General features: G+C 51.7%; 2 protein-coding genes across 2 annotated transcripts; one reads left to right on the top strand and one right to left on the bottom strand.

Moving 5' to 3' along the window:
• Positions 1-3,927: 3,927 nt before the first annotated feature.
• HINFP (histone H4 transcription factor) lies at positions 3,928-11,472 on the bottom strand. Its single transcript, XM_054291384.1, has 9 exons — positions 11,283-11,472; positions 9,620-9,846; positions 7,283-7,394; positions 6,389-6,541; positions 5,805-5,882; positions 5,572-5,692; positions 5,313-5,451; positions 5,074-5,198; positions 3,928-4,537 (listed from the first exon to the last, which is right to left on the bottom strand). Exons 1-9 carry the CDS (start codon positions 11,449-11,451, stop codon positions 4,027-4,029), a joined length of 1,635 nt encoding a protein of 544 aa, XP_054147359.1. The 5' UTR covers positions 11,452-11,472; the 3' UTR covers positions 3,928-4,026.
• Positions 11,473-13,251: 1,779 nt separating this feature from the next.
• On the top strand, positions 13,252-22,754 carry POU2AF2 (POU class 2 homeobox associating factor 2). Its single transcript, XM_054291407.1, has 5 exons — positions 13,252-13,261; positions 15,450-15,559; positions 19,983-20,025; positions 21,035-21,339; positions 22,356-22,754. The coding sequence occupies exons 1-5, from the start codon at positions 13,252-13,254 to the stop codon at positions 22,752-22,754; spliced, it is 867 nt and encodes a 288-aa protein (XP_054147382.1).
• The last annotated feature ends 695 nt before the right edge of the window (positions 22,755-23,449 follow it).

Genomic DNA, 23,449 nt, shown 5'->3' with positions numbered 1-23,449 from the left:
GGGACAGGAGGAGATGCCACACTGGCCAGGCTGCCCTGTCCCTGCCATGGGGACAGGAGGCAGATGCCACACTGGCCAGGCTGCTCTGTCCCTGCCATGGGGACAGGAGGCAGATGCCACACTGGCCAGGCTGCCCTGTCCCTGCCATGGGGACAGGAGGCAGATGCCACACTGGCCAGGCTGCTCTGTCCCTGCCATGGGGACAGGAGGCAGATGCCACACTGGCCAGGCTGCTCTGTCCCTGCCATGGGGACAGGAGGCAGATGCCACACTGGCCAGGCTGCCCTGTCCCTGCCGTGGGGACAGGAGGCAGATGTCACACTCCTGCTGGCCCCAGCAAGCTCAGGGGGCAGCTCCAGCTCCCAGCTCAGGGCCTGGAATCCCCTGACACGGAGAAATCCCAACCTGCGGCACTGGAGGACAGGTATTTTGCACCAGGCACAGCCACAGGCGCTGCCTCCCCTCCAAGAGGGGCTCTGAGCCCCCTCTGGGAAGCAGCCAGGGAAATGGGTGATGGCACCCCCAGATCCCAGCACCTGCTGCTCCCAGAGCATCCCCTGGCCCTGGAGAGTCTGGGGTGATCCCCCCTGCAAGAATGAGTCCAGAACATCTCAGATGACATCCTCGGGCAGACAGAGCTTGTGGAAGGAGCACAATGGAGACACTGGTGAAGGGAAGGAGAACCCAGGCTTGAAGCCTCCCTCAGCACAGTGGCCACAGCCCCGGCTGGCCCAGCTCTACCTGGAAGAACCTGAGGAGAGCAAAGACAGGATTTTGAGCTGTTGGCAGCTCCGATCTCCCAGTGCCAGCCTTCCCCTCGCACCGGGCAGTGCCACCCAGGGCTCACCGCAGGGCACGTGGCAGTCGCACTCGCAGATGTCGCAGCGCTGGAACCAGCGGGGCCAGCCCGACAGCTTGGTGACACAGCCCGAGATTTTGATGCAGCCGCGGCTGGGGGAGGCTCCCAGGTGCTCCTGGCTGCCGCACGACGAGGAGCACCGGCCCGTGAGGTCCCGCTCGCTGAGCTGGATGCGGCCCCGCAGGCAGATCCCTGGGGGGCAGAGCCCATCACGGGGGGCTCACCTGGGGCGGGGAGGGTTCGGGGCCGGGCCTGCAGCCCCGGTACCCCCGGGCTTGGGAGGGTTCGGGGCCGTGCCTGCAGCCCCGGTACCCCCGGGCTTGGGAGGGTTCGGGGCCGTGCCTGCAGCCCCGGTACCCCCGGGCTTGGGAGGGTTCGGGGCCGGGCCTGCAGCCCCGGTACCCCCGGGTTACTCACGGAGGCAGGAGGGCTTGGGGCTCCATCGCCCGTCGGACTGGCAGGCGCTGGCGGGGTCCCCCAGCAGCACGAAGCCGGGCCGGCAGCTGTAGCGCACCACGGAGCCCACCCACCAATCATTGCCGTGAACCACCGAGTTAAAATCCGCCTCGGGCCGCCCGCAGTTCACTGAGGACAGGGATGGAGCCGGGGTGGCAGCCTGGGCAGGGGCCCAGGGGTCCCCAGGGGACAGGGGCTGTGCCCTGCTGGCCGCGGGACAGCCGCAGGGGTCACCAGGCAGGGCTGAGCGTGCCCCAGGCTGTGTCCCCGCCTGGCCCAGGCTGCTGGAGGCGCTCACACTTTGTGTAAGCGTGGCACAAAGCCCTGCAGAACCCCAGGGATCCCCCGGCTTTACCTCTGCAGAAGGATTTGTAGCCCAGCCAGCAGCAGCTGCCGTTCCCACACTGGCTCCTCTTCAGCTCCTTGTGCCGCCCCTTGCAGCCCCCCAGGCAGATGGGGGCCGTGCCAGACCAGTACGTGTCCAGGTCTCCTGGGGCCATTGGGGCAAGGACACCACTGCCAGCCCTGCCCAGCCCTCCTGGGGCCACCGGGGCAAGGACACCACTGCCAGCCCTGCCCAGCCCTCCTGGGGCCATTGGGGCAAGGACACCACTGCCAGCCCTGCCCAGCCCTCCTGGGGCCACCGGGGCAAGGACACCACTGCCAGCCCTGCCCAGCCCTCCTGGGGCCATTGGGGCAAGGACAGCACTGCCAGCCCTGCCCAACCCTCCTGGGGCCACCGGGGCAAGGACACCACTGCCAGCCCTGCCCAGCCCTCCTGGGGCCACCGGGGCAAGGACAGCACTGCCAGCCCTGCCCAGGCCTCAGAGCCCCACAGGGAGGTGCTGGAGCCCACCAAAGCCACCCCAGCCCTCCCCAGCCCTGCTGTGAGTGCAGCCACTCAGCTCCCACGTCCCTGTGCCAAGCCTTGCTCTTGCTCCTTACTGGCACCCCATAAACCTTTCCCTCATGCCCCAAGCCCCCCGTTACCTTCTGGCTCCTGGCAGGAGGTGAGCGTGGCCAGCACGGCGAGGAAGAGGAGGCCCAGTGCCATCATCTGCCTCCTCCCCTCGCCCCTCCAAGCCCAGAGCCCTCTGTGCTCGCCCAGGAGAAAGTGAACTTGGTTTGCACACACGCCCCAGGCCCGGGATGCTGCAGGACGGGGGGAGGGAGGAGACATTGCCTTTAATGCCAATCCTCTCCCCAGCAGATAATCCCTGGCAGCTGAGCCTGCCCGAGGCGGTGTTTAAAGGGACACTCCAGCAGCAGCCCCAAGGCAGCAGCAGCAGCAGCAGCACAGCCCTGCCTGGGAGCTGCAAACAGGGCCAGGCTGGAGTGCTGCGAGTGCAAACCTGGCACGGGGCCCTTCTGTCCTTCCCTCGAGGGCAGCTGAGCCCAAGGCAGGGGCCAGGCCGGGCAAGGCAAGTGCCCAGGGCAGGGATGCTGTGCCCCCAGCAGTGTGTGCTCCCAGGGACAGCTCCTGCCTCTCCCCAGAGGTGCTGGGATCCAGGGGTTTCCCCCAACACCCCGGAATTCCAGCAGCTTTTGCTGAGCTGCTTGAGAGGGAGCAATGGGGGAAATCGGTGCCCAGCCAAGAGCAGCGCTGTGTCCCCTGGGCACATCACCTCCACACACAGGGCAGGGAGGGCACTCCAGGGACCCCAAATTCACACTGTCCTGCTCCAGCCACTCAACAAAGGACGAGCTGGCTCTGCTCCCAGGCCCAGGATACCCCCTGTATTCAAACGAAGCCTGGGGAGGCACCAAAACTCAGCCCCACAGCAGGAACAGAGCTAAACCCGGCCCTGCAGTGCCACCTCTGGGGAGCAGCACACTGCAGTGCCAGCTGCACAGTGCCAGGAGAGCCTGGCAGCTCCTCGGTGCCCACCTCGCACCCTGCACCACCCCACAGCACGGCTGGCAGGGCTGGGGCTGAGCACAGAAACACCAGACACTGCTGGGCCTGGCAGCCTGATGTTTATTTGTCTTGCCAAAGCACGCCCTGCCCAAGCAGGAGCCCAAACCCCAATGTGGGGAGGACACCCAGGGGATGCCAAAAGCAGCAAGAAGCTCCCAATGTCCCAGTGCTGCCCTGGCCTCCTCCCAGAGCCAAGTGCTGGTTCTGGGATCAGGGGAGCAAACACTACCAGCAGCAGCAGGTGAGACAGGAAATGTGTGCAGGCAGTGCTGATGAAGGCTTGAAACCCCTGCAGAAGGCATGGATGGGCAGGACAGGCCTGCCAAGGGCCACACGTTCCCAGGGAAGAGGCTTCAGCACCAGAGTGTGCTCCACACACCATCCTGCCCGGGGACCAGGCTCAGAAGGGCACAGCTGGTGAGCACTCCACCCTGCCAATCCTCCCACAAGGAGGGGAGAACCCTGACAGGCTGCAATCCCCAAAAGGAGGAGGCAGACAGCTCCTTCCAGCTCAGATCACTTGGTTCACATGTGGGGGATGTGTCCCTCCCCTCTCCCCATGCTGACCAGAACCAGCAGCACATCCCAGGAGGCTGAAGCTCTCCTGCTGCAGAGGGGCAGCCCCTCACAGGATCTGGATACCCTGAAGCCCCTCACAGGATCTGGATGATGCCCTGCAGCCCCTCACATGCCCAGCAGCCCCTCACAGGATGTGGATGACACCCTGCAGCCCCTCACAGGATCTGGATGATGCCCAGCAGCCCCTCACAGGATCTGGGTGCCCTGCAGCCCCTCACAGGATGTGGATGCCCAGCTCCTCAGCTGTTTTCTGCAGCCTGTCCATGACGTTCTCCTCCAGCTCCAGGGCTGCTGTGCCCTGCTGCTCCGAGGCTGTGCTGGCCAGCACGTAATACACAGTCTCACTCTGGCCCTGCTCGTTGGTCCTGCTCACCACACGGATGATGGGGCTGCTGCTGCTGCTGGCTCCTTGCTCTGAGGAGGAGGAGGATGAGGAGGCAGCTCCTGGGAAGGGGCTGGGCCGTGCTGGCTCAGGGCTGGGAGCGGAGCACAGGGCTGGGGGCACAGGCAGCTCTGATGTGTTCTCTGCCGGGGCAGGGTTTGCTGGAGGCTCCAGAAGGATGCCCTGCAGGCTGCCCTCGCCCTCAGGCAGCACGAGGCACTCGCTGGAGCCATCCAAGGCCTCCCCACGCTTCTCCCTGTCCTTGAGCAGCTGCTCTGTGAGCTCCACGCTCTCGTAGCGCACCAGCTGCAGCCTCATGTAGCCGTCCTCGTGCTCCCTGTACCTGGGCACAGACAGGAGGGGTCAGCCTGGCACAGCCCCTTCCCAGGAGATGGGCAGCAGCCAGGGGCAGGGCACAACAGCCAAGGTTCAATCCCCGTGCTGCACAGATGGTGTTTCAGCCTCTAGTCCCAAAGGCACACCCATGTGGCAGCTTCTGAGCTCTGGGCCAGGCTCAATGCCCTCCCCACCCCACCTCCTTCCACCACTCTGCTTCACTGGGACCATTTCACATCCATCCTCTTCCCCTCCCAGCTTTCAGGCTCTGGAAACCCTCTGGAGTTTCCTACAGGGGGTGCAGCAGAGGTTTCTGTCCCAAGACTGATCTCTCTAGAGGGGGACACCCTGCCAAGCTCAGAAATGTCCCAGCAGAGGGAGCAGTGATGGCAGCACTGCCCTGGAGCTGCCAGCCAGCACTGCTCAGAGCCCACTGAACGTTTACTGCCCTCCCAGCCACTGGGAAAGGGTCCTGAACAATTTACAGAGCCCAGGCACTGCCAGCACCACGCAGGATGCACTGAGGAGCTGAGTGAGCAGTACCTGAAGCGAGGATGTCCTGAGGGCCATTTGAACTGGTGCTTCTTCCTGAGGTGCACAGTGAGGTTGTTCCCCCGTGTGAAGCACTTGTCACACACGTGGCACTTGTACCTGGGCTCGGAGTCACCCTGAGGGACACAGAGCGATGTCAGCACCCGCAGGTGCAGGGAAGGAGACAGAAAGCCCTCTGAGAAGACTGACAAGGGGCACCACGAGCAATGCAAACTCTGCTGCCTTCCCACCTCGTGGACCTTCCTGTAGTGCAGTTTGATGGAGCAGAGGGAGCGAGCAGAGAAGCTGCAGGCCTCGAACTCGCAGCGATACGCCGGCTCCTTGCTGTGCGTGTCCAGGTGCTTCCGCAGGTCAATGAGGTTCTTGCAGCTGGAAGCACAAGGCGAGGGAACAGAGCTGCAGCACACACACACACACACACACACACACACACACACACACACAGAGGCCTCTGGGGGGTCTGGGGAGGGGGCCGGCCCTGGCCCTCACCTGTAGTCACAGTAGTCACACTTGAAGGGGCGCTCCTCGCTGTGGCGGAAGCGGATGTGGTTGCGCAGCGAGGAGGGCAGCGGGCAGGTCATGTCACACAGGGGGCACTTGTAGTGGTTCACTGGGCCAAAAACGGGGAGAAATGTCAGCCCAGAGCAGGGCAGGGCAGAGCACACAGCCCAGGGGCTGAGCTGGGAGCAGGGGCCCTCAGTCTCTCACTCTCACTCACTCACCGTGGTTCCTCATGTGGTCGCGGAGCAGCCTCTCGGTGGCGAACCTCTTGGAGCAGTGGGAGCACTGAAACCTCTGCTCTGCACCAGGGGCACAGGGGACATCAGGGCAGGGAGAACAGCACAGGGAGCAGTGAGGAGAGGGGTTCCAGGGGGCTGCAATCCCTGGTGGGCAGCCCTGGGTCCCCACAGGAGGAACAGCCTCCATCCTGCCTCTGCCAGGAGACACTTCCCAGGGAACACAGACTAAAGGTGGGCCAGGGGAGGTTCAGGTGGGATTTCAGGAGGAATTTCTTCAGGAAAAGGATGGTCAGATGCTGGAAGGGAGTACCAGGCCCCGCCCCTCCCCTTTGAGGCCCTGCCCACTCGCTGCCGCTGCCCAGAGGGGTGGGAGAGTCCCTCCCCTCATGGCTGGCTCACACGGTGAGGATCAACCCCAGAGGTCTTTTCCCATCTCAGTGATTCTGGGGCTGCCAACACTCAGCAGCCAAGCACACCCTGCCCTCGGCTCACTGGGTTTAGGCACCTCCAGCAACCCCAAGAGCCCAGGGCAGCCCTCCCCAGCCCCTCCCTGCCCCAGGGCTTACGCTCCAGGGCGGTCTGGCGGCGGATGTGGTCGAAGAACTTGGTGTTGTTGGCAAACATCCCCCCGCAGGTGGGACAGGCCACCACCTTCTCCTGCGTGTGGCTGCGCAGGTGCTCCCGCAGCTTGCAGCGGCCCTTGAAGCTGCAGTTGCAGTCTGGGGAGGGACAGCACAGCTGAGAGCCCTCCCAAGGGACACAGCCTCACTCAACAGCAGATTCCTCATCCTGTTTGGGCCAGCAAGGCTCCGAAGTCCCCACAGAGCAGGGTGAGATCAGCACAGGGAGATCACAAGTGGTTCTAGCACAGTACAACCAGTGTGGCCCCTCAAGCAGTTAAAGCAATTGCAAATAGAAGAAATTAATGAAAAAAGTCAAAGTAAAAGAAATCAGCTGTAGCCTTTTCTCCAAGGTACTGATTACACATAAATAGGGAGTTCTGAGCACTCAACTGGATTCCCTGAGGGAACTTCTGAAGGAATATTTCATGATCAAAACCATGGAAATAAAAAACCTATTTTTGAAGGCCAAGGGGCTTTTTGAAACCCTGTTTGCCACCCAGCCCAAAGCTCTCTCACCAGTGTGGTGGTACTGGTTCTACCACAGTACAACCCGTGTGGCCCACCCAAGCAGTTAAAGCAATTGCTCAAACATGGGAGAAATTAAGGAAAAAAAATCAAAATCAAAATAAATCAGCTGAAGCCTCTTCTCCAAGGTAGTGACTACACATGAATAGGAAGTTCTGTACTGAACACTCAACTGAGGGAAATATTTCTGCAGGAATATTTCATGGCATTTCAAAACCTATTTTTGAAGGCCAAGGAGCTCTCTGAAACCTGTTCCCATGTTTGCCACCCAGCCCAAAGCTCTGAGGAGAGGCCCTGGGGGCTCCCACAAACCTTTCCAGCCACAGAGCAGCACGTGGTTCTCCTTCCCAGCTGCCTTGTACTCGGAGCAGAAGCTGTGATCCTCCACGTGCCGGTAGAACCACTCGGGGTTGTCAAACGACCTCTGAGGGGACAAGGACACACAGGGCAGGGTGAGAGACCAGAACCAGCCCAGATGCTCCCACATGGCTCCAGACAGAGCATGTTGTTGTGCAGCACAGCAGCAGAGATGATATTTTTGCCGTGACAAGGGGAGAGAATGATGCCTCTGACTCCACCTTATCAGAAGGCTAATTAATTACTTTATTATACTGTATTATTCTATATTATATTGCACTATGTTACATTACAGCTACACTGAATCTGCCAAGCACTCAACTGCACTGAATCTCGTGAGTGCCAGCCCACAGTCCCAACACACACACACCCTGACAGGGCAAGGAAACAAAACCCCATCACTGTGGGTAAACAATCTCCACATTGCATTCTGCTTTGGCACATACACAGGCACAGCAAACGAGACAAGAACTGTGTTTCCTTTCTCTGAGGTTCAGAGAATGTGAAACCCAGGAATATTCTCGGGAAGAACTGTGCCTCGCTTTTCTCTGTGAAGAGAAATGTGGTAACATGGCACTGTCACATTTTCTGAAAAATCCCTTTGCCAGGATTTCTTCTCCTGGGAAGTTGAGAAGCGTCAGAGAAAAATGAAAACAATAACTATCTGATTGCTTCTGCTGTGTTTGGCAGCTTTGGAATGTGGTCTGGAGACTTTTTATCCAACTGGTCATTGTTTGATTGGCCATTAAGTAAAAACAATTCACGTGAAACCAATCACGGCCTGCTGTGTCGGACTCTGAGGAGTCAGTAATGAATTTTTATTATTCATTCTTGCTAAGCCTTCTGTCTGTATCCTTTCTCTTTCTTTAGTATAGTTTTAGTATAGCATATATATAATATATATAATATATATATAATATATATAATGTAATATAATACCATGTAATATACAATGTAATGTAATACAATGTAATGTAATGTAATGTAATATAATATAATAAAATATATCAGCCTTCTGAGAACATGGAGTCAGTCATGAATTTTTATTATTCATTCTTGTTAAGCCTTCTGTCTGTACCCTTTCTCTTTCTTTAGTATCATTTTAGTATAGCATAATATAACGTAATGTAATATAATGTAACATAATGTAACATAATATATAATGTAATATAAGGTAATATAATGTAATACAATGTAATACAATGTAATATAATATAATATAATAAAATTAATATAATATAAAATATCAGCCTTCTGAGAACATGGAGTCAGTCATGAATTTTTATTATTCATTCTTATTAAGGCTTCTGTCTGTATCCTTTACCTTTCTTTAGTATAGTTTTAGTATAGTATAATATAATATAATGTAATGTAATATAATGTAACATAATGTAGCATAACATAACATAATATATAATGTAATATAATGTAATACAATGTAATATAATATAATGTCATATATAATGTAACATAATACAATGTAATACAATATAATATAATAAAATTAATATAAAATAATATATCAGTCTTCTGAGAACATGGAGTCAGTCATGAATTTTTATTATTCATTCTTGTTAAGCCTTTTGTCTGTATCCTTTCTCTTTCTTTAGTGTAGTTTTAGTATAGTATAATATAATATAATGTAATGTAATATAATGTAACATAATGTAATATAATGTAATGTAATGCAATGTAATATATAATGTATGTGATATAATGTAATATTATGTTATATAATGTAATATGATGCGATATAATGTAATATGATGTAACATATTATAATATAATATAATGTATTATATTATATTATATTATATTATATTATATTATATTATTATTTACACATTAATATATATTAATGCATATATAAATGTATAAAACATATTATATATAATATTAATGTATAGTATAACATATAAATATATTAACTACAATCAATATAATTAATATTTATTATATATTAATTATAGATTAGTATAGATTAGTATATATAATATATAATAATGTATAATATAGTATAATGCAATGTAGTATAATTAATATAATATAACATAATATAATATAACATAATATAATATAATGTAATGTAATATAATGCAATGTAATAGAATGCAATGTAATGTAATGTAATGTAATGTAATATAATATAATATAATATAATATAATCAATATAAGATAATATCATTAATATAATATAACAACAAATCAGCCCCTGAGCACATGCAGTGAGACTCACTCCTGTCCCAGCCCCTCCTGGGCCCCCCCACAGCCGCCCCCGTTCCCGGCCCTCACCTCGCAGTACTCCCAGAGGCACAGGAAGCCCTCCTGGATCTCGGGGATGATGTTGTGGCTCTGGAAGTCCAGCTGGCAGCGGCTGAGCTCGGCCTGGCCCTGCAGGGCCCGCAGCCCCCACTGCTTCAGCTTGGTGTGGTAGCAGTGGAAGTAAACGTGGCGCACCAGCTCGGCCGAGCTCGCCGGGGAGCAGAAACCACAGTGCTGCCACAGGCACGTGTACTCCTCTGCAACGGATGGACAGACAGACAGACAGACAGCTCCAGGGAGCAGAAAGCACAGTGCTGCCACAGGCACGTGTACTCCTCTGCAACGGATGGACAGACAGACAGACAGACAGCTCCAGGGAGCAGAAAGCACAGTGCTGCCACAGGCACGTGTACTCCTCTGCAACGGATGGACAGACAGACAGACAGACAGCTCCAGGGAGCAGAAAGCACAGTGCTGCCACAGGCACGTGTACTCCTCTGCAACGGATGGACAGACAGACAGACAGACAGCTCCAGGGAGCAGAAAGCACAGTGCTGCCACAGGCACGTGTACTCCTCTGCAACGGATGGACAGACAGACAGACAGACAGCTCCAGGGAGCAGAAAGCACAGTGCTGCCACAGGCACGTGTACTCCTCTGCAACGGATGGACAGACAGACAGACAGACAGACAGACAGCTCCAGGGAGCAGAAAGCACAGTGCTGCCACAGGCACGTGTACTCCTCTGCAACAGATGGACAGACAGACAGACAGACAGCTCCAGGGAGCAGCAACCACAGTGCTGCCACAGGCACGTGTACTCCTCTGCAATGGACAGACAGACTGCTGCAACAGACAGACAGCTGCTCTGGAACAGACAGATAGACAGACAGACTGCTGCTCTGGGACATACACAATTCCTCTGGAACAGACAGACAGCTGCTCTGGAACAGACAGCTGCTCTGGAACACAGACAGACAGCTCCTCTGGAACACAGACAGCTCCTCTGGAACACAGACAGACAGACAGACAGCTGCTCTGGAACACAGACAGACAGACAGACAACTGCTCTAGAACAGACAGACAGCTCCTCTGGAACACAGACAGACAGCTGCTCTGGAACACAGACAGCTCCTCTGGAACACAGACAGACAGACAGACAGACAGCTGCTCTGGAACACAGACAGCTCCTCTGGAACACAGACAGACAGACAGACAGACAGCTGCTCTGGAACACAGACAGCTCCTCTGGAACACAGACAGACAGACAGACAGCTGCTCTGGAACACAGACAGCTCCTCTGGAACACAGACAGACAGACAGACAGCTGCTCTGGAACACAGACAGCTCCTCTGGAACACAGACAGACAGACAGACAGACAGCTGCTCTGGAACACAGACAGCTCCTCTGGAACACAGACAGACAGACAGACAGACAGCTGCTCTGGAACACAGACAGCTCCTCTGGAACACAGACAGACAGACAGACAGACAGCTGCTCTGGAACCCAGACCGCTCCTCTGCCCCACACAAGCACAGCCCGAAGGTCTCTCTAAGCAAATCTGCTCCTCAAGTCCCTTTCCTCTCGCAGTTCCTGTCCTGTTCCCTGCGAGCACAGCCCGACCCCCGCTCCTGTCAGGGGCTCGTGCAGAGCCACAGGGCCCCCCTGAGCTCCCTTTCCCCAGGGCCTCACCCAGCGGGTCCATGTCGGCGCTGGGCCCGCCGGAGCCGGGCAGGTGCTGCTGCAGGTGCTGCGCCACATGCGCGCAGAACTCCTCCATGCCCGAGGCCACGAAGGAGCACTGCTGCCACTCGCACTGCAGCACCACGGCCGCCTTACCGCCCGCACGGCCGGGCGCCATGGCCGGGCTGCTGCGGGGCCGCCCGGGGCTGCCGACCCCGCCCGGAACCGGTAGCGAGCCCGGCGGGAGCCGCGGGCTGCGGGGAGAGCGGCGCCGCCAGCCCGGCCCGCCTCGGCCCCGCGGGGGGCCCTGCAACGCGATGCACCGCGCGCGCCCGCCCGCCAATCAGCGCGCAGGAACACGCTGACTGTGCCCGGCGGCTGAGAGGTCCCGCCGGGAAGCAGCGCTGCGGCACAAAGGTTCCTAAGCTGTTTAGGGCCGTGGGTAATGGCAACGTGGAAACGTCAATCGCTTGTTTTTAAAATTTAAAAACTTTAATACTAACAAAATAGCTATAAAAATGATAATATAATTAGAGTAATAAAAATTTGGACAATTTGGATTAGGACAATATGAGACAATAAAAACAAAGGGTTATGGACAGTCCAGGTACCTTTTCTGGGCAAAATAAGCCCGAAAAAGGACCCACATTAACAGAGGATTAACCCTTCAAAGCAACAGCCTGTTGCATATTCATACAGCTCATCCATGATGTATAAATTCCATTCAAACACAGGATTCTGGCTGGGCAGTGTCAGCTTCTTCCTCTGAATCCTGACGGCGTCGCTAAGCCTGAGCGAGGCAGGAACAAGTTCGTTTCTCCTGATAAGGGAGCAATAAATTTGCTCCCTTGTCAGAATAAGTTAATAATAAATAAATAAATAAATAAATAAATAAATAAATAAATAAATTCCCTTTTTCTCTGAAAGATTTAGGTATCCTGTGGCTGCTATCTCACAGCAAGTCCTTCCATAAAAAAGGTACCTTACCTAGCATCATTTCTATTTTAGCATTTTGTTATAACCTAAAACTATATTTAACACACTACTTAAGAGAATTAATACAGCATCACTTTCTAACACAACACATACAATATTCATTTGAATGTTTGCGAAAAGCCAATCATAAAATACCCATTTTTTATTGTTTACATTTCGTTTCTGAGGCTTCTCAGCTTCTCAGGAGGAAAGATCCTAGCAAAAGGATTTTTCATAAAATATCTCTGTGACACTTAGACTGTGTTGTGCTAACACACAACAGCCTCTGCAAATCCCACCACAGCCCCAGCTCTGCCCTGATGTGAGTGGCAAACACGTGCCCAACTCCACCAAAGTACCCAGAAAATGTGGGTGGGATGATTTTTGAATAGAAAACCCCAGGCATGAGGTTTTCATCTCAAAGAAGCGTGGCTGAGCTTTTGTTCTCTCTCTGTTTTTCAATGGAATTGCTTTGCAGCCAGCACAGCAAACACCTGCCCTAAGCAGCCACAGGATGGGGATTTAACCTTGTGAAAAACGCCAATCACTTGTTTTTAAAAGTAATAAAATGGTTATAAAATTTCCTTTCTCCTTTCCTCTTTCCTTTCCTTTCCTTTCCTGAAATTTCCTTTCCTTTCCTGAAATTTCCTTTCCTTTCCTGAAATTTCCTTCCCTGAAATTTCCTTTCCTTTCCTGAAATTTCCTGAAATGTCCATGGAATGCCAGCTCAGGCAGGAAGGAGCTGCTGGGGAAGGACCCACACTGACCATGCAAAGTGGAGCCAAACACAGATCCAGGGATTTGCATTTAAGCAAATCCCAAAGGAGGCATGGTGCTGGAGACATCCCTAAATTCTAAAAACCCATTTCCGCCAGGCTCAGCTGGAACTTCCCCAGGGAATTATGAGCATGGGCTTCACTCTGCTCTGGGGAGCTGATGAGGGACAGATCTGCCCCAAATTCCTGCAGGATCTGGGAGCTGGGACTCGTCAGCAGCACCAACAATGGAAGCAGGTGAGTTCCAGCAGCTCAGCTCCTCAGAAACGGAGGAATCTTCATGGCAACATCAGGGAAGGAACAAACTCTGCTGTCCTTGGGCTCCTATTGAAAAAAAAAAACCCAAAAATTTGTCTAGAATAGATATGTGACATCTTAAATGTCCCAAGAATTTAATAGTATCAATTAATATTCTGCCTTCTCCAGACTGAATTTATATTCCTTCACAGGGCAAAGCTTTATTCTTATTTTTACTTTTTTTTTTCAAAAGGCAGTTAGATCAAAGTGATGTGAAATTGCATTCAGTTTGCTTGGAAATGATTTAAACTCAGGCCTGAATCAGCATTTTCTTCCCCAGTGCTGCCAGTGGCAGAGTTATCTGAAGATTTTTGGATAATCCACTGGCAGCAACAGGTCCAGCTGTGTGACAGCTTCAGCCCAGGGTTAGAGGGCTGAGTGATGCTGAATTAAAACAATTTGGGCAGAGGAACAAGTGAGGATGTGAGAGAAGTGACCTCAACAGCCCAGAACAGCAGAGGGATGTGGAAATTATTTTCTAATGCCTTCAGAGCACAGCAAAGGTGTCAGGAAACCTGCAGAGCACCAGGCCTGCTGGAATTACTCCACCTGGGAGAGCTGATGGCCATTTCTGGCCACTTTTGTTGCCTTTTTTTATTTTGGTACTCTCATTTCACCTCATTTTTGGGAATCTCTCCCTTTCTTTGTGTTTGCTTTGTGCCTGGCCTTGGCTGAAGCTCTCTGGTCAGCACTCCAACACCAACATAAAATTCCTCTTGCCCAAATTTGCAGCTGCTATGACCTCAAAAATAATAAAAAAAAACCTATTTGGGGCAAGGCCAAGGCAGCAGGGTGTTGTTTAAACCCTCCCACCTCTCCTGGTATATGTGTGTGTGTGTGTGTGCACCTGGAGCCACAATGGCACCAGAAACGGAGCCAAGGGACACATCCTGAGGGGCAGAAGAGCCAAATGATAAATCCTGGAGATCAAACACATCAGCTGTGCCCCGGCAGTTTGCTCTGCCCCGGGAGAGCGTGCCTGTGTGTTTTCCAAGGGATTAGCTTCAAAGGCAGGCAGGTTTTTTCCGGGATAATTCAATAAAAGCCCCCGTGGATGCTCCTCCCTGGCTCCACAGGTGCGAGCTGGGTTCAGGCAGGATAAAAAACTGTCCCTGCATTGTCCCCCAGCTCTCACCTGTGCCACAGCCTCTGTGCAAACCCCAAAATCCAGCCCAGCCTCAGGGGGAGGGCAGATCCCTCGTGCCAAAGCCACCCAGAGCTGGTTTGGGCTGCGCTGGGCTCCAGGGCAAAAAACAGAGCCAGACCCTGCAGGTGCCAGGGCAGGGAGCCTTTGTGCCTTCCCAAAAGAATATTCTATTAATATCAACACACAATATTTTATTAATATTAATATTATCTATTTATTTATATAATAATCTATTTATTTATATAATAATCTATTTATTTATATAATAAACAAGTAGATTATTATATAAATATATATTAATTAATTTATTTTTATATATAGATCTTTATTTATATATATAAATCTATATATATTTATATAGATTTATATATATATAATATATAATTATCTATTTATTTATATAATAAATATATTTTCTATATTTTCTCTCTATATATTTCTATATATGGGACTATATATAATTGATTAGATATATTATATATATTCCCATTATATATATAAAAATATATCTAATATTAATATATTAGATATATTATATATTATATATAACATATACTTATCTATTATCTATTATATATAAAATATATAATGTATATAAAATATAATATACAATATACCATATATAATATACCATATATAATATAGAATATATAATATACCATATACCATATACCATATATAATATCAATATATAATATACAATATACCATATACAATATACCATATATAATATATAATATATAATATATAATACATCATATATAAAATATAATATATAAAATATATCTAATTATACATATTCTATATAATAGATAATTTATATACCTAGAAATACATATATTTTTAGATTACAAATACTTCTATATTTCTAGATCTAAGAATTGCAGATTTGTATTTTCCCCTCCCAACCCGACGCACAGAGGTGCTGAATTTGCCTCTCCCGGCCGCTCTGTGCTCTCCCTGAACCCTGCCCTCGCTCAGTCCCTGCAGATTTCGGCAAACGCGTGTACCAAGGGGTGCGAGTGAAGCACACGGTCAAGGATCTCCTGGCTGAGAAGCGATCCCGGCAGAACAGCGGCTCCCGCTTCAGCGTGAGTCCCGTCCCGTCCCCCACCCCCTTTTTAACCCCATAAATTCCCTCATCCCACCCTCTGCTTCAAAACCAGTCTGGGACACTGCCAATATTGATAGAATTAATATAATTAATGTAATGCATGCCCCAAAACATGATGGCTCCTTGACTTTCATATCTCTCAACCTTAAATGCCTCAAAGCCCTGGTTTTTTCCCTTTTCCAAGCATGGCAGTGATGTTAAATTCCCTTTTCCTTTCACCTTCCCAAGCCAAGTTCCTTTTCCAGCAGCTACACTTGGACAAGTCAGTGCCCTGAAAATATCTGTCCTTCCCCGAATGCTGAGCTCCTTCCAGCTCCTCTCAGGGTGCCAGGGGAGCTGCAGGGATGTGATGGGCTGGAAAGAGGCCAAGCATCAGCTTGGAAGAGATGATTTCCTCTCAAAGTGATTCTATGGCAACAGCAAACCCGAGCCCTGCTGCACTACATTGGGTTTATGTCTCAATTTCTAGCCAGAAAAGTGAGGCTGTCCCCAGAAGGGGACACGATATTGTGGTGGCAGGATGTGGTGGCATCCAGAAGGGGACACGATATTGTGGTGGCAGGATGTGGTGGCATCCAGTGGCACGAGGAACCTTCCCTGGGTGCTCCTGGCACTCCCCTGTGCTGGGAAAAGCTCCCCACCTCCAGCTGGGACAGTGGCAGAGGAGCAGGAGCAGGAGCTGAGTCCTGCAAGGAGAGAAAGGGAGCAGAGCCTGGAATCACTGACAGCAGAAATTGGGAGTTCTGATGCTTTTTTCCTCAAAAACCATTCACCTCTGCCTTCTTTTTTATACTGAAGGAGCCTCACAGTGACTTACTTGCTGTGACTTTCAGGCCCACTAACTCTGCAACAAAACAGGCAGGAAAAATATCCCAAAACAGGATTGAGCATCACCAAACAGCAAAATCCAGCCACTCATCCATCCCCACAGGCTCAGCTGCTAGAGGGAGGCAGAAGCCCCCTGAAGGAAGAGTCACAGGGCAGGGCACACTCCCAGCAGGCAGATATTTAGGAGTTCTGTTGGGATCTCTAGCTTGTCAGAGTGACCCCGAGAAGAGTTTGAAAGTCTCTTTTCCCAGCCCAGCGCTTGAAGAAGGAGTCAGGGCTCTTCATTTCTCCATCTCAACGTTGTTTATTGTGTCTTATCTGTAAAAACTTTTCTCCTGCCCTGCAGAGGTCCGTCCAGCAGCACAGTTCAGGCACTCTGCCTGCCCCCAGGGCAGTGTTATGTCTTTATACTAAAAATTCATGTACATTATTTACCATAACTTCCCAATACCCATCACCTATGTTAGACAGTGAGCTTCTACTCTAAACCAATCCAAAAGTGCCACCATCACAGCAGAAGATGGAGGCCAAGAAGAAGAAGGAGAAAGGCTGGACACGCCCAGATCCCTCCATCTTGCCTCCTGAACCCCCATACCAAAAACCCCAAAATCTACTTTTCCACCCTGTGATAACTTCACTATCATTCTACCTAAACTGTTGTGGCTTGCTAATCCTCATACAAGGTTGGTAGTTTGCTCCACAGGTCACAATCAAACCCACAGGGGCATTTTGGGCTCTGTGCCAGGGTCTCTGAGCCCCCTGGCAGGGTCTGGGCTGCTCAGGACAGCCAGAGGGATGTGCTGGGTCCTGGCAGAGTTCTTGGGAAGCAGCTGAGAAAACATCTGTTGGTGCTGTCGCCAGTGACCCGCTCCCTGTGCGGAGGCGGCAGCTTCAACAGCCACAGAGGAAACGCCCTGGGACTGTAAAACCTCCTGGCTTTATTGCCCTGGGCTTTGTGCTCCGAGCCCAGCATTGTGTGTGTGATGCAAAACCAGCCCTGCTGCTCATTCCCTGCAAGAGACAAAAAATGATTGTGCAGGGCAAACATCCGTATTTGCTTGGACGTATCATGAAAAGAGCAGCTGGGAGGGCAGCTCTGTTTGTCTGGCAGAATATAACCAGAAAACAAGCCAGGGGCAGATAACTGAACGCCCCTGTGGCTGTTGGTGATGCAGGGTCATTTAGCTGCATCTTTTGTTTGAGGGTGATCTTTGGTCCAGAATTAAACCAGCCCTGGGCAGTTGGTGGTGCCAGGCCTTACCACCACCTTAGCCTGAACCTCCTCACTCATCCTCCTCCTTACCCTAGGAGTAGTCTATGAATGAATTCAAAGTGGATTAGAATGAGCAGAATAACAGAAAGTTAGTCTAACTTTGAATTCAAGGCAGATTAGAATGAGCAGAATAACAGAAAGTTAGTCTAACTTTGAGTTCAAGGCAGATTAGAATGAGCAGAGTAACAGAAAGTTAGTCTACCTAAAACAGTTGATTTCGACTCAACAAATGATAGTTCCCACCCTATAACTTTCTTTGTGTCCTACCTCCATCTAAGCTTCTCCTCAGCCTTCACCCTCAGCAGAGCAGAGTTTTGGGATGAGGTGTCAACAATTTCCTGGCAGCCAGGCCCTGCACACATGGAGAGATGGAAATCAGGGGGTGCTGTGAGGAAACCCACCCAAAATCAGGGCTCAGGGCTTGGATTTAGGGAGGCTCTGGATTTTCCTTTGCATAGGTGTGAGCCTGCAGGTGTCCTCTGCAGGGTGAAAGGATTCCTGTCTTCTCTGAGGTGCCTGCACAGGTGAAGCAGTGCAGTGCTGTGGTTTAAAGAGGATTCATTGCTCAGCACTCCCAGGGCAGGCACACACAGCCAGCACTGCCCTGCCCAGGCCCAGCTTTGCTTGTATGGAGGATTTCTGCTCCTTCAGCTGCTCCACTCCCCCAGAGAGGGGATGCCCTGATGCCAAAGCATTGCCACAGGGCGGGGCCAGGTCATCATTTGGAGCTGGACCCTTGAATTTAGGCAGGTTTGTAGGGGAGTTAGGAGGCAGTGAAGCAGCAGAGCAATCTCAGGCAGGATCTGTGGCTGGCCACGGGCAGGGCAGGCTGAGCCCAGCTTATCAGCAGCTGGACACACTCTGGGCCCCAGGGAGGCTGAGCAGAGCTGCAGGAGACCCGGGCTCCCATTGCCACGGCCGGCAAAGGAAGCATTGCAGGGAGGAAATGAACTAATGGGTCTCGATTAAGGCTGATAAGGAGCAAGAGGGGAATGAAATGCAGGGCTCTGCTCTGATGAGGCCGAGGATGGGCTGCAGCAGAGGCTCCTGCAGTGAATTCAGGCAGGCAAAGCCCTGGTGGCTCCTGGCACCTCTGGGACTCCTCAGCACAGGTGTGTACACACAGCCAGGCAGGTCCAGGGGCTGTTGAACAGACAGGATCAAAGATTAAATGCTCTGGTAACTGGAAATGATCCCTGCTGGAGGCTGCCAGCTGTGCCCAGGGAGCTGGCAGAGCATCCCAGCTCCCATCCCTGCATCCCCTTGTGCTCTGGGCAGCATCTGAACCTCCCAGCTTGGCTTTTCCCTCTAAAAGTGACCTGGATTTGCATGGGATGGCTTCAGCTGGGGGCAGGTGCAAGCCCTGCCCGTGTGACAAGGACACTCCTCTGCCCACAAGCCCAGGGGCTCCTTCCTGTCACCTCCTGTCACCTCTGCAGGCCGTGTGGCCCGTGCAGGCTCAGGGCTCATTTCCATGGTGGAGCAGGGAGCAGCTGCAAACCTTCCCTTGCAGCAGAAGGAAGTCCTCAGAGCTGGCAAATTTAATTCAAATCCAAACCTCGAAATTTGGTTGCCTGCTGTGGCAGGAACCTCCTGTTTGCACTATGCAAACTGGACAGAGCGTGCCACCAGCATGGCAGGGGACAGCAGAGTGACAGCAGAGTGACAGCAGTGCAGCTGGCGGCTCTCTGTTCCTCTCTGGAGCCCCCAAACCAGAGCTCAGGGGGATTCCAAAGGAGCAGATGCCTTTGCTCAGTGCTTTGTAAGGAATTAGGCGCTGGGAGGGTCACTCCAGGGATAATTCTCTTTTACCTGGGAACAAGAGGAGAGGATGATGATGATGATGATTATTATTATTATCATCATCATAACCATTGCTGTAGGACCCAAACAGGATTTAGGAATTCTCTTTCCACCCACCCTGCCAGGAAGGGCCAGGTAAAGCAGCCCTGGGGCAGCAAAGCCAGCCCAGCTGAGTTGGAATCTGCCCCTTTCGGCCACTCAGATCTCACCTTGCCTGGTTTGTGCCAGCACCCAAGGACTCCTCAGTGTTCTGCCTGCCTTGAGGGACCCTGTGGGACAGGAGGAAGAAGCCAGTTATCTTGATAGTCCTCCTCTTAGCAGCTCTGCTCAAGACCTTCACAATCTCTGCTTAGCCTACATCTGTTAATTCCTGTGAGGAAATCATGGAGTTAAACCCTTCCCAGCAGCCAGGCTCAAATAATGTGTGTGAATCCCACTCAGAGAACTGCCTTGCTTTGGAAAGTCATTCTTTCAAACATCTCTTTATCTTTTGCAGGGCAGCACCAGCGCAGCACAGTCGCCCTTTGGCCAAATGCCAGGTGAGGTTTGCCCTCCATGCTAAACACCTTCCCTGCAGGTGGGAGGGTTGGCACAGCCCTTCTGTTCTCCTCCAGAGGATGTGGAACATGCCCCAGAGCAGGGCCACCCCTCAGAGGGAGCCCAGGAGGAAAGTAATTAAAAGAATAATAAAAAAAAAAAACCAGCAATAATTTGTATAAAATCCTCAAACGGAGTAATTAAAGCAGTTCCCACCTCCTTTAGCAGAGGAGCTGTGCAGAACCCCTCCTTTTCCTCCTGTGTTTTCCCATTTTCCCCGAAGCTCCTTTTCCTCCTGTGTTTTCCCATTTTCCCTGGAGCTGCAGAGAGAAGGCACAAAAGCAGGAGCTGACCTGTTTCATCCCTTGGCTCTCGGGCAGGGAGAGCAGAGTGAGGCTGGAACCTCCTCCCCAGGGCTGTGGCACAGCGAGGAGGAAGCACAGCCTGAGCTGACCTCCATCCCCCTGCCCGCCTATTTAAAGCTCCCCCAGCACTTTGGGTTTGCTGCAGATGGAGTCACCAGGTGGAACCAAAAGCACCCCTGTGCTCACACCTGTGTCAAGGCAGGGATGTCACCCTGAATTTTTAAGCTTTTCTAAGCTTTCTGATGTTTACATTCTTGTAGCAAACTTGCTCACACACTTTCTGTAAATAAAGTGTGTTTATTTATTCATTGTTTTGCATTCCTTCATGGAGGAGGAGAAATTTGATGGGCTGTTGGTTTGTCCGGTGTCATTGGAGAGCTGGCACTGTCACCCTCCAATCCACTGTCACTTTTGGAAATCTATAAATGTTGGAGTCAGAAATTAAACTTCCCTTTTCACCTTGAGAGCAGCAGTGTGTGCTCGTGTTGTTTGGTGTCCTACAGTGCCACAGGGTGGGTTCCTGGGTGATGGTGGAGAGAAAAGAGTTCTGCTTTGCACCCACAGGGGTGTCCATCATTCTGTGGCAGCTGTTAGAATTTTCTTTACACTTTTCTTTTCCCTTTCCCACCTCATTTTCTGTCCCCAGGCTCTCCCACCACCGCTGGTTACTACGGCGTCCGCAGACCCTTCCCACCCGAGCTGGATTTCCACGGCACCAAGCAGTTTGGCAGCGATGCCTACTCCTCCCCTCTGGCCTCCAAGCCCTTCTCCTGCGACCCCTCTGCCCCCCAGGGCTGCCCAGCCCTCCTGGAGCCCTATCTCAGCGAGCAGTTCGGGGATCACCGTGCTGCTCCTCCTCCTCTCCCGGCTGCCACCAGCTCCTTCTTCAGCGCTCCAGCCGTGCCCCCTCTGCTGCCATCCTTCCCCAGCGACACGGGACACTTCCTGCTCGTGAGTGCCTCCATGGCTCTGTCCCCAGGGCAGGGTCACCCCCTCTAATGTGGGGTTCAGTCAGGGGGGCTCGTGGGGGAAGGAGGTGGCTGTCACAGGAGCAGCCATGGCAGGTGGGGCGGGGCTCTGCAGGGAGGGTTTTTCTCTTTGGTTCCATCTAAATGTGGTTTTTCTCTTTGGTTCCATCTCATTGTCCCCTGTTCCTGTTGGAGACCTCCCTGGACACTCCCGTTCTGCTCTGAACAGGACACTGCCCCCAGGCTCGGGGTGGGATTGTGCAGGGCCAGGAGCAGGATTTGATGGTCCTGGTGGGTCCCTTCCAGCTCAGGATAACTCTGTGATTCTATGGTTTTATGAATCTCTCCCTCCCTGAGGTTCTAGAAACATCCCTTGGTGACTCCAGGCTCCCTATCCCAGCTCCACTCACAGCCCCACCACAGAGCTCCTGGATCCTGTGGGATCAGGGCTGGTCAGTCCTACTGGGACCCTGCCCCAGGCCCTGCTGGCAGGATGGATGTTCCCTTTCACACTTAAAACCCCAAGCACTGCTGACAGGATGGACATTCCTCTTAAAACCCCAAACACTGCTGATAGGATGGACATTCCCCTTAAAACTTAAAACACCAAACACTGCTGATAGGATGGATGTTCCCTTTCACACTTAAAACCCCAAACACTGCTGACAGGATGGACATTCCCCTTAAAACACCAAACACTGCTGATAGGATAGACATTCCCTTTCACACTTAAAACCCCAAACACTGCTGACAGGATGGATGCTCTCTTTCACACTTAAAACACCAAACACTGCTAACAGGATGGATGTTCCCTTGCACAGCTCAAGCCCCAAACACTGCTGACAGGAGGGATGTTCCCTTTCACATTTTAAACACCCAACACTGCTCCAGAGCCACAGAAACCCTTTGGGCACTCCTAGGGATAGATATTCCATTCCCTCCAGGACAGGCTTTTGTTCCTAAGCGTTCTCCTTGCCTTCTCTCCCTGTTTCCCTGCAGAGAGAGCCCTGGGAGCAGCCCTCACCCGAGAGCCTTGGCCAGCCTGACAGTGCCTGCTCGGAGCCCCTGCAGGCGCTCCCTGCCACCTCCAGCTGCCTCTCCCTGCCCGAACCCGGGGCTGCTTCCCCGTTCCGAGGCTCAGGTTGGAGCCCAGCCCTCCCTGGAGCCCAGCCCTACCCTCTGCACCCCCTTGAAGACGCCCACTACTCCCCCAGCTACGCTGCCACCTCTCCCTACAGCCTGTCCCCGTTCATGGCCGTGGCCAGCGAGCCCTCCAGGATGAGCCACCTGTGCCCTGAGCCACCCTCGGAGCCACCACACCTTCCCGAGCATTCTGCCTGGGCCAAAGAGGATGGAAGTGCCCTCTGGGGGACTTATGAAGGCAGGAGAACTTACTGAGGAGAGAGAAGAGCTGGAGGAAAGAGAACCAGACCATCATAAAGCAAATTTTACCCTCCTTCCTATGGTGGTGTTCGCAGGGGTCCCAGGACAAGGGAAGAGATGAAAATCTTGACTCCATGTTTCAGAAGGCTGATTTATTATCTCATGATATATCTTATATTAAAAGAAAATTATATTTTAAAACTGTATTAAAGAATAGAAGAAAAGATTTCATCAGAAAGCTAGCAAAGAAAATAACAGAATGACAATAAAACCTTGTGACTGCTCACAGCCTCGACACAGGTGGCTGTCATTAGTCATCAAATAAAAACAAATTCACATGTTAAGTAAAATATTCTCCAAATCACATTCCAAAGCAGCAAAACAGGGAGAAGCTGAAGCTTCCCAGCCTCTCAGAAGAAAAGATCCTAATTAAAAGATTTTTCAGAAAATATCTCTGAGACACCTTCCTAAAGCTGCTCCTTCAAGCGTGATGCTTTGTGCTCTGGTCAGAAACACAATCACTGGACACACCACACTGAGCTCAGGTGGTGCCTTCTGGTGCCTCCAGAAAGGGATTTCTCCCAGCCCCACAAGTAAAATACCAGCCTGAAAAACCACAGTAAAATACCAAGTTAAAACCCTCTGTGCTCTGCAGGTTTTTTCTGCAACAAGGATCCCTCCTCAGAGGGCTTTGCCAGCCTAAATGGTTT

The sequence above is a fragment of the Melozone crissalis genome, unplaced genomic scaffold (genome assembly GCF_028551555.1).
Source record: "Melozone crissalis strain CALT ecotype California unplaced genomic scaffold, PUWL_Pcris_2 ptg000092l_1, whole genome shotgun sequence".
In the NCBI taxonomy this organism is placed as follows: Eukaryota; Metazoa; Chordata; class Aves; order Passeriformes; family Passerellidae; genus Melozone; species Melozone crissalis.
This window is presented reverse-complemented; position numbering and strand designations above follow the sequence as displayed.

Excerpts from the sequence above, each read along its gene's own strand:
- HINFP (XM_054291384.1), bottom strand. The coding sequence starts at position 11,451 with ATGGCGCCCGGCCGTGCGGGCGGTAAGGCGGCCGTGGTGCTGCAGTGC. Across the intron at positions 5,883-6,388 it reads CCGCCAGACCGCCCTGGAGC|AGCAGAGGTTTCAGTGCTCC; the intron begins GTAAGCCCTGGG and ends CCCCTGGTGCAG. Across the intron at positions 4,538-5,073 it reads TCAGGACATCCTCGCTTCAG|GTACAGGGAGCACGAGGACG; the intron begins GTACTGCTCACT and ends GTCTGTGCCCAG.
- POU2AF2 (XM_054291407.1), top strand. Across the intron at positions 15,560-19,982 it reads ACAGCGGCTCCCGCTTCAGC|GGCAGCACCAGCGCAGCACA; the intron begins GTGAGTCCCGTC and ends TATCTTTTGCAG. Across the intron at positions 21,340-22,355 it reads ACACGGGACACTTCCTGCTC|AGAGAGCCCTGGGAGCAGCC; the intron begins GTGAGTGCCTCC and ends GTTTCCCTGCAG.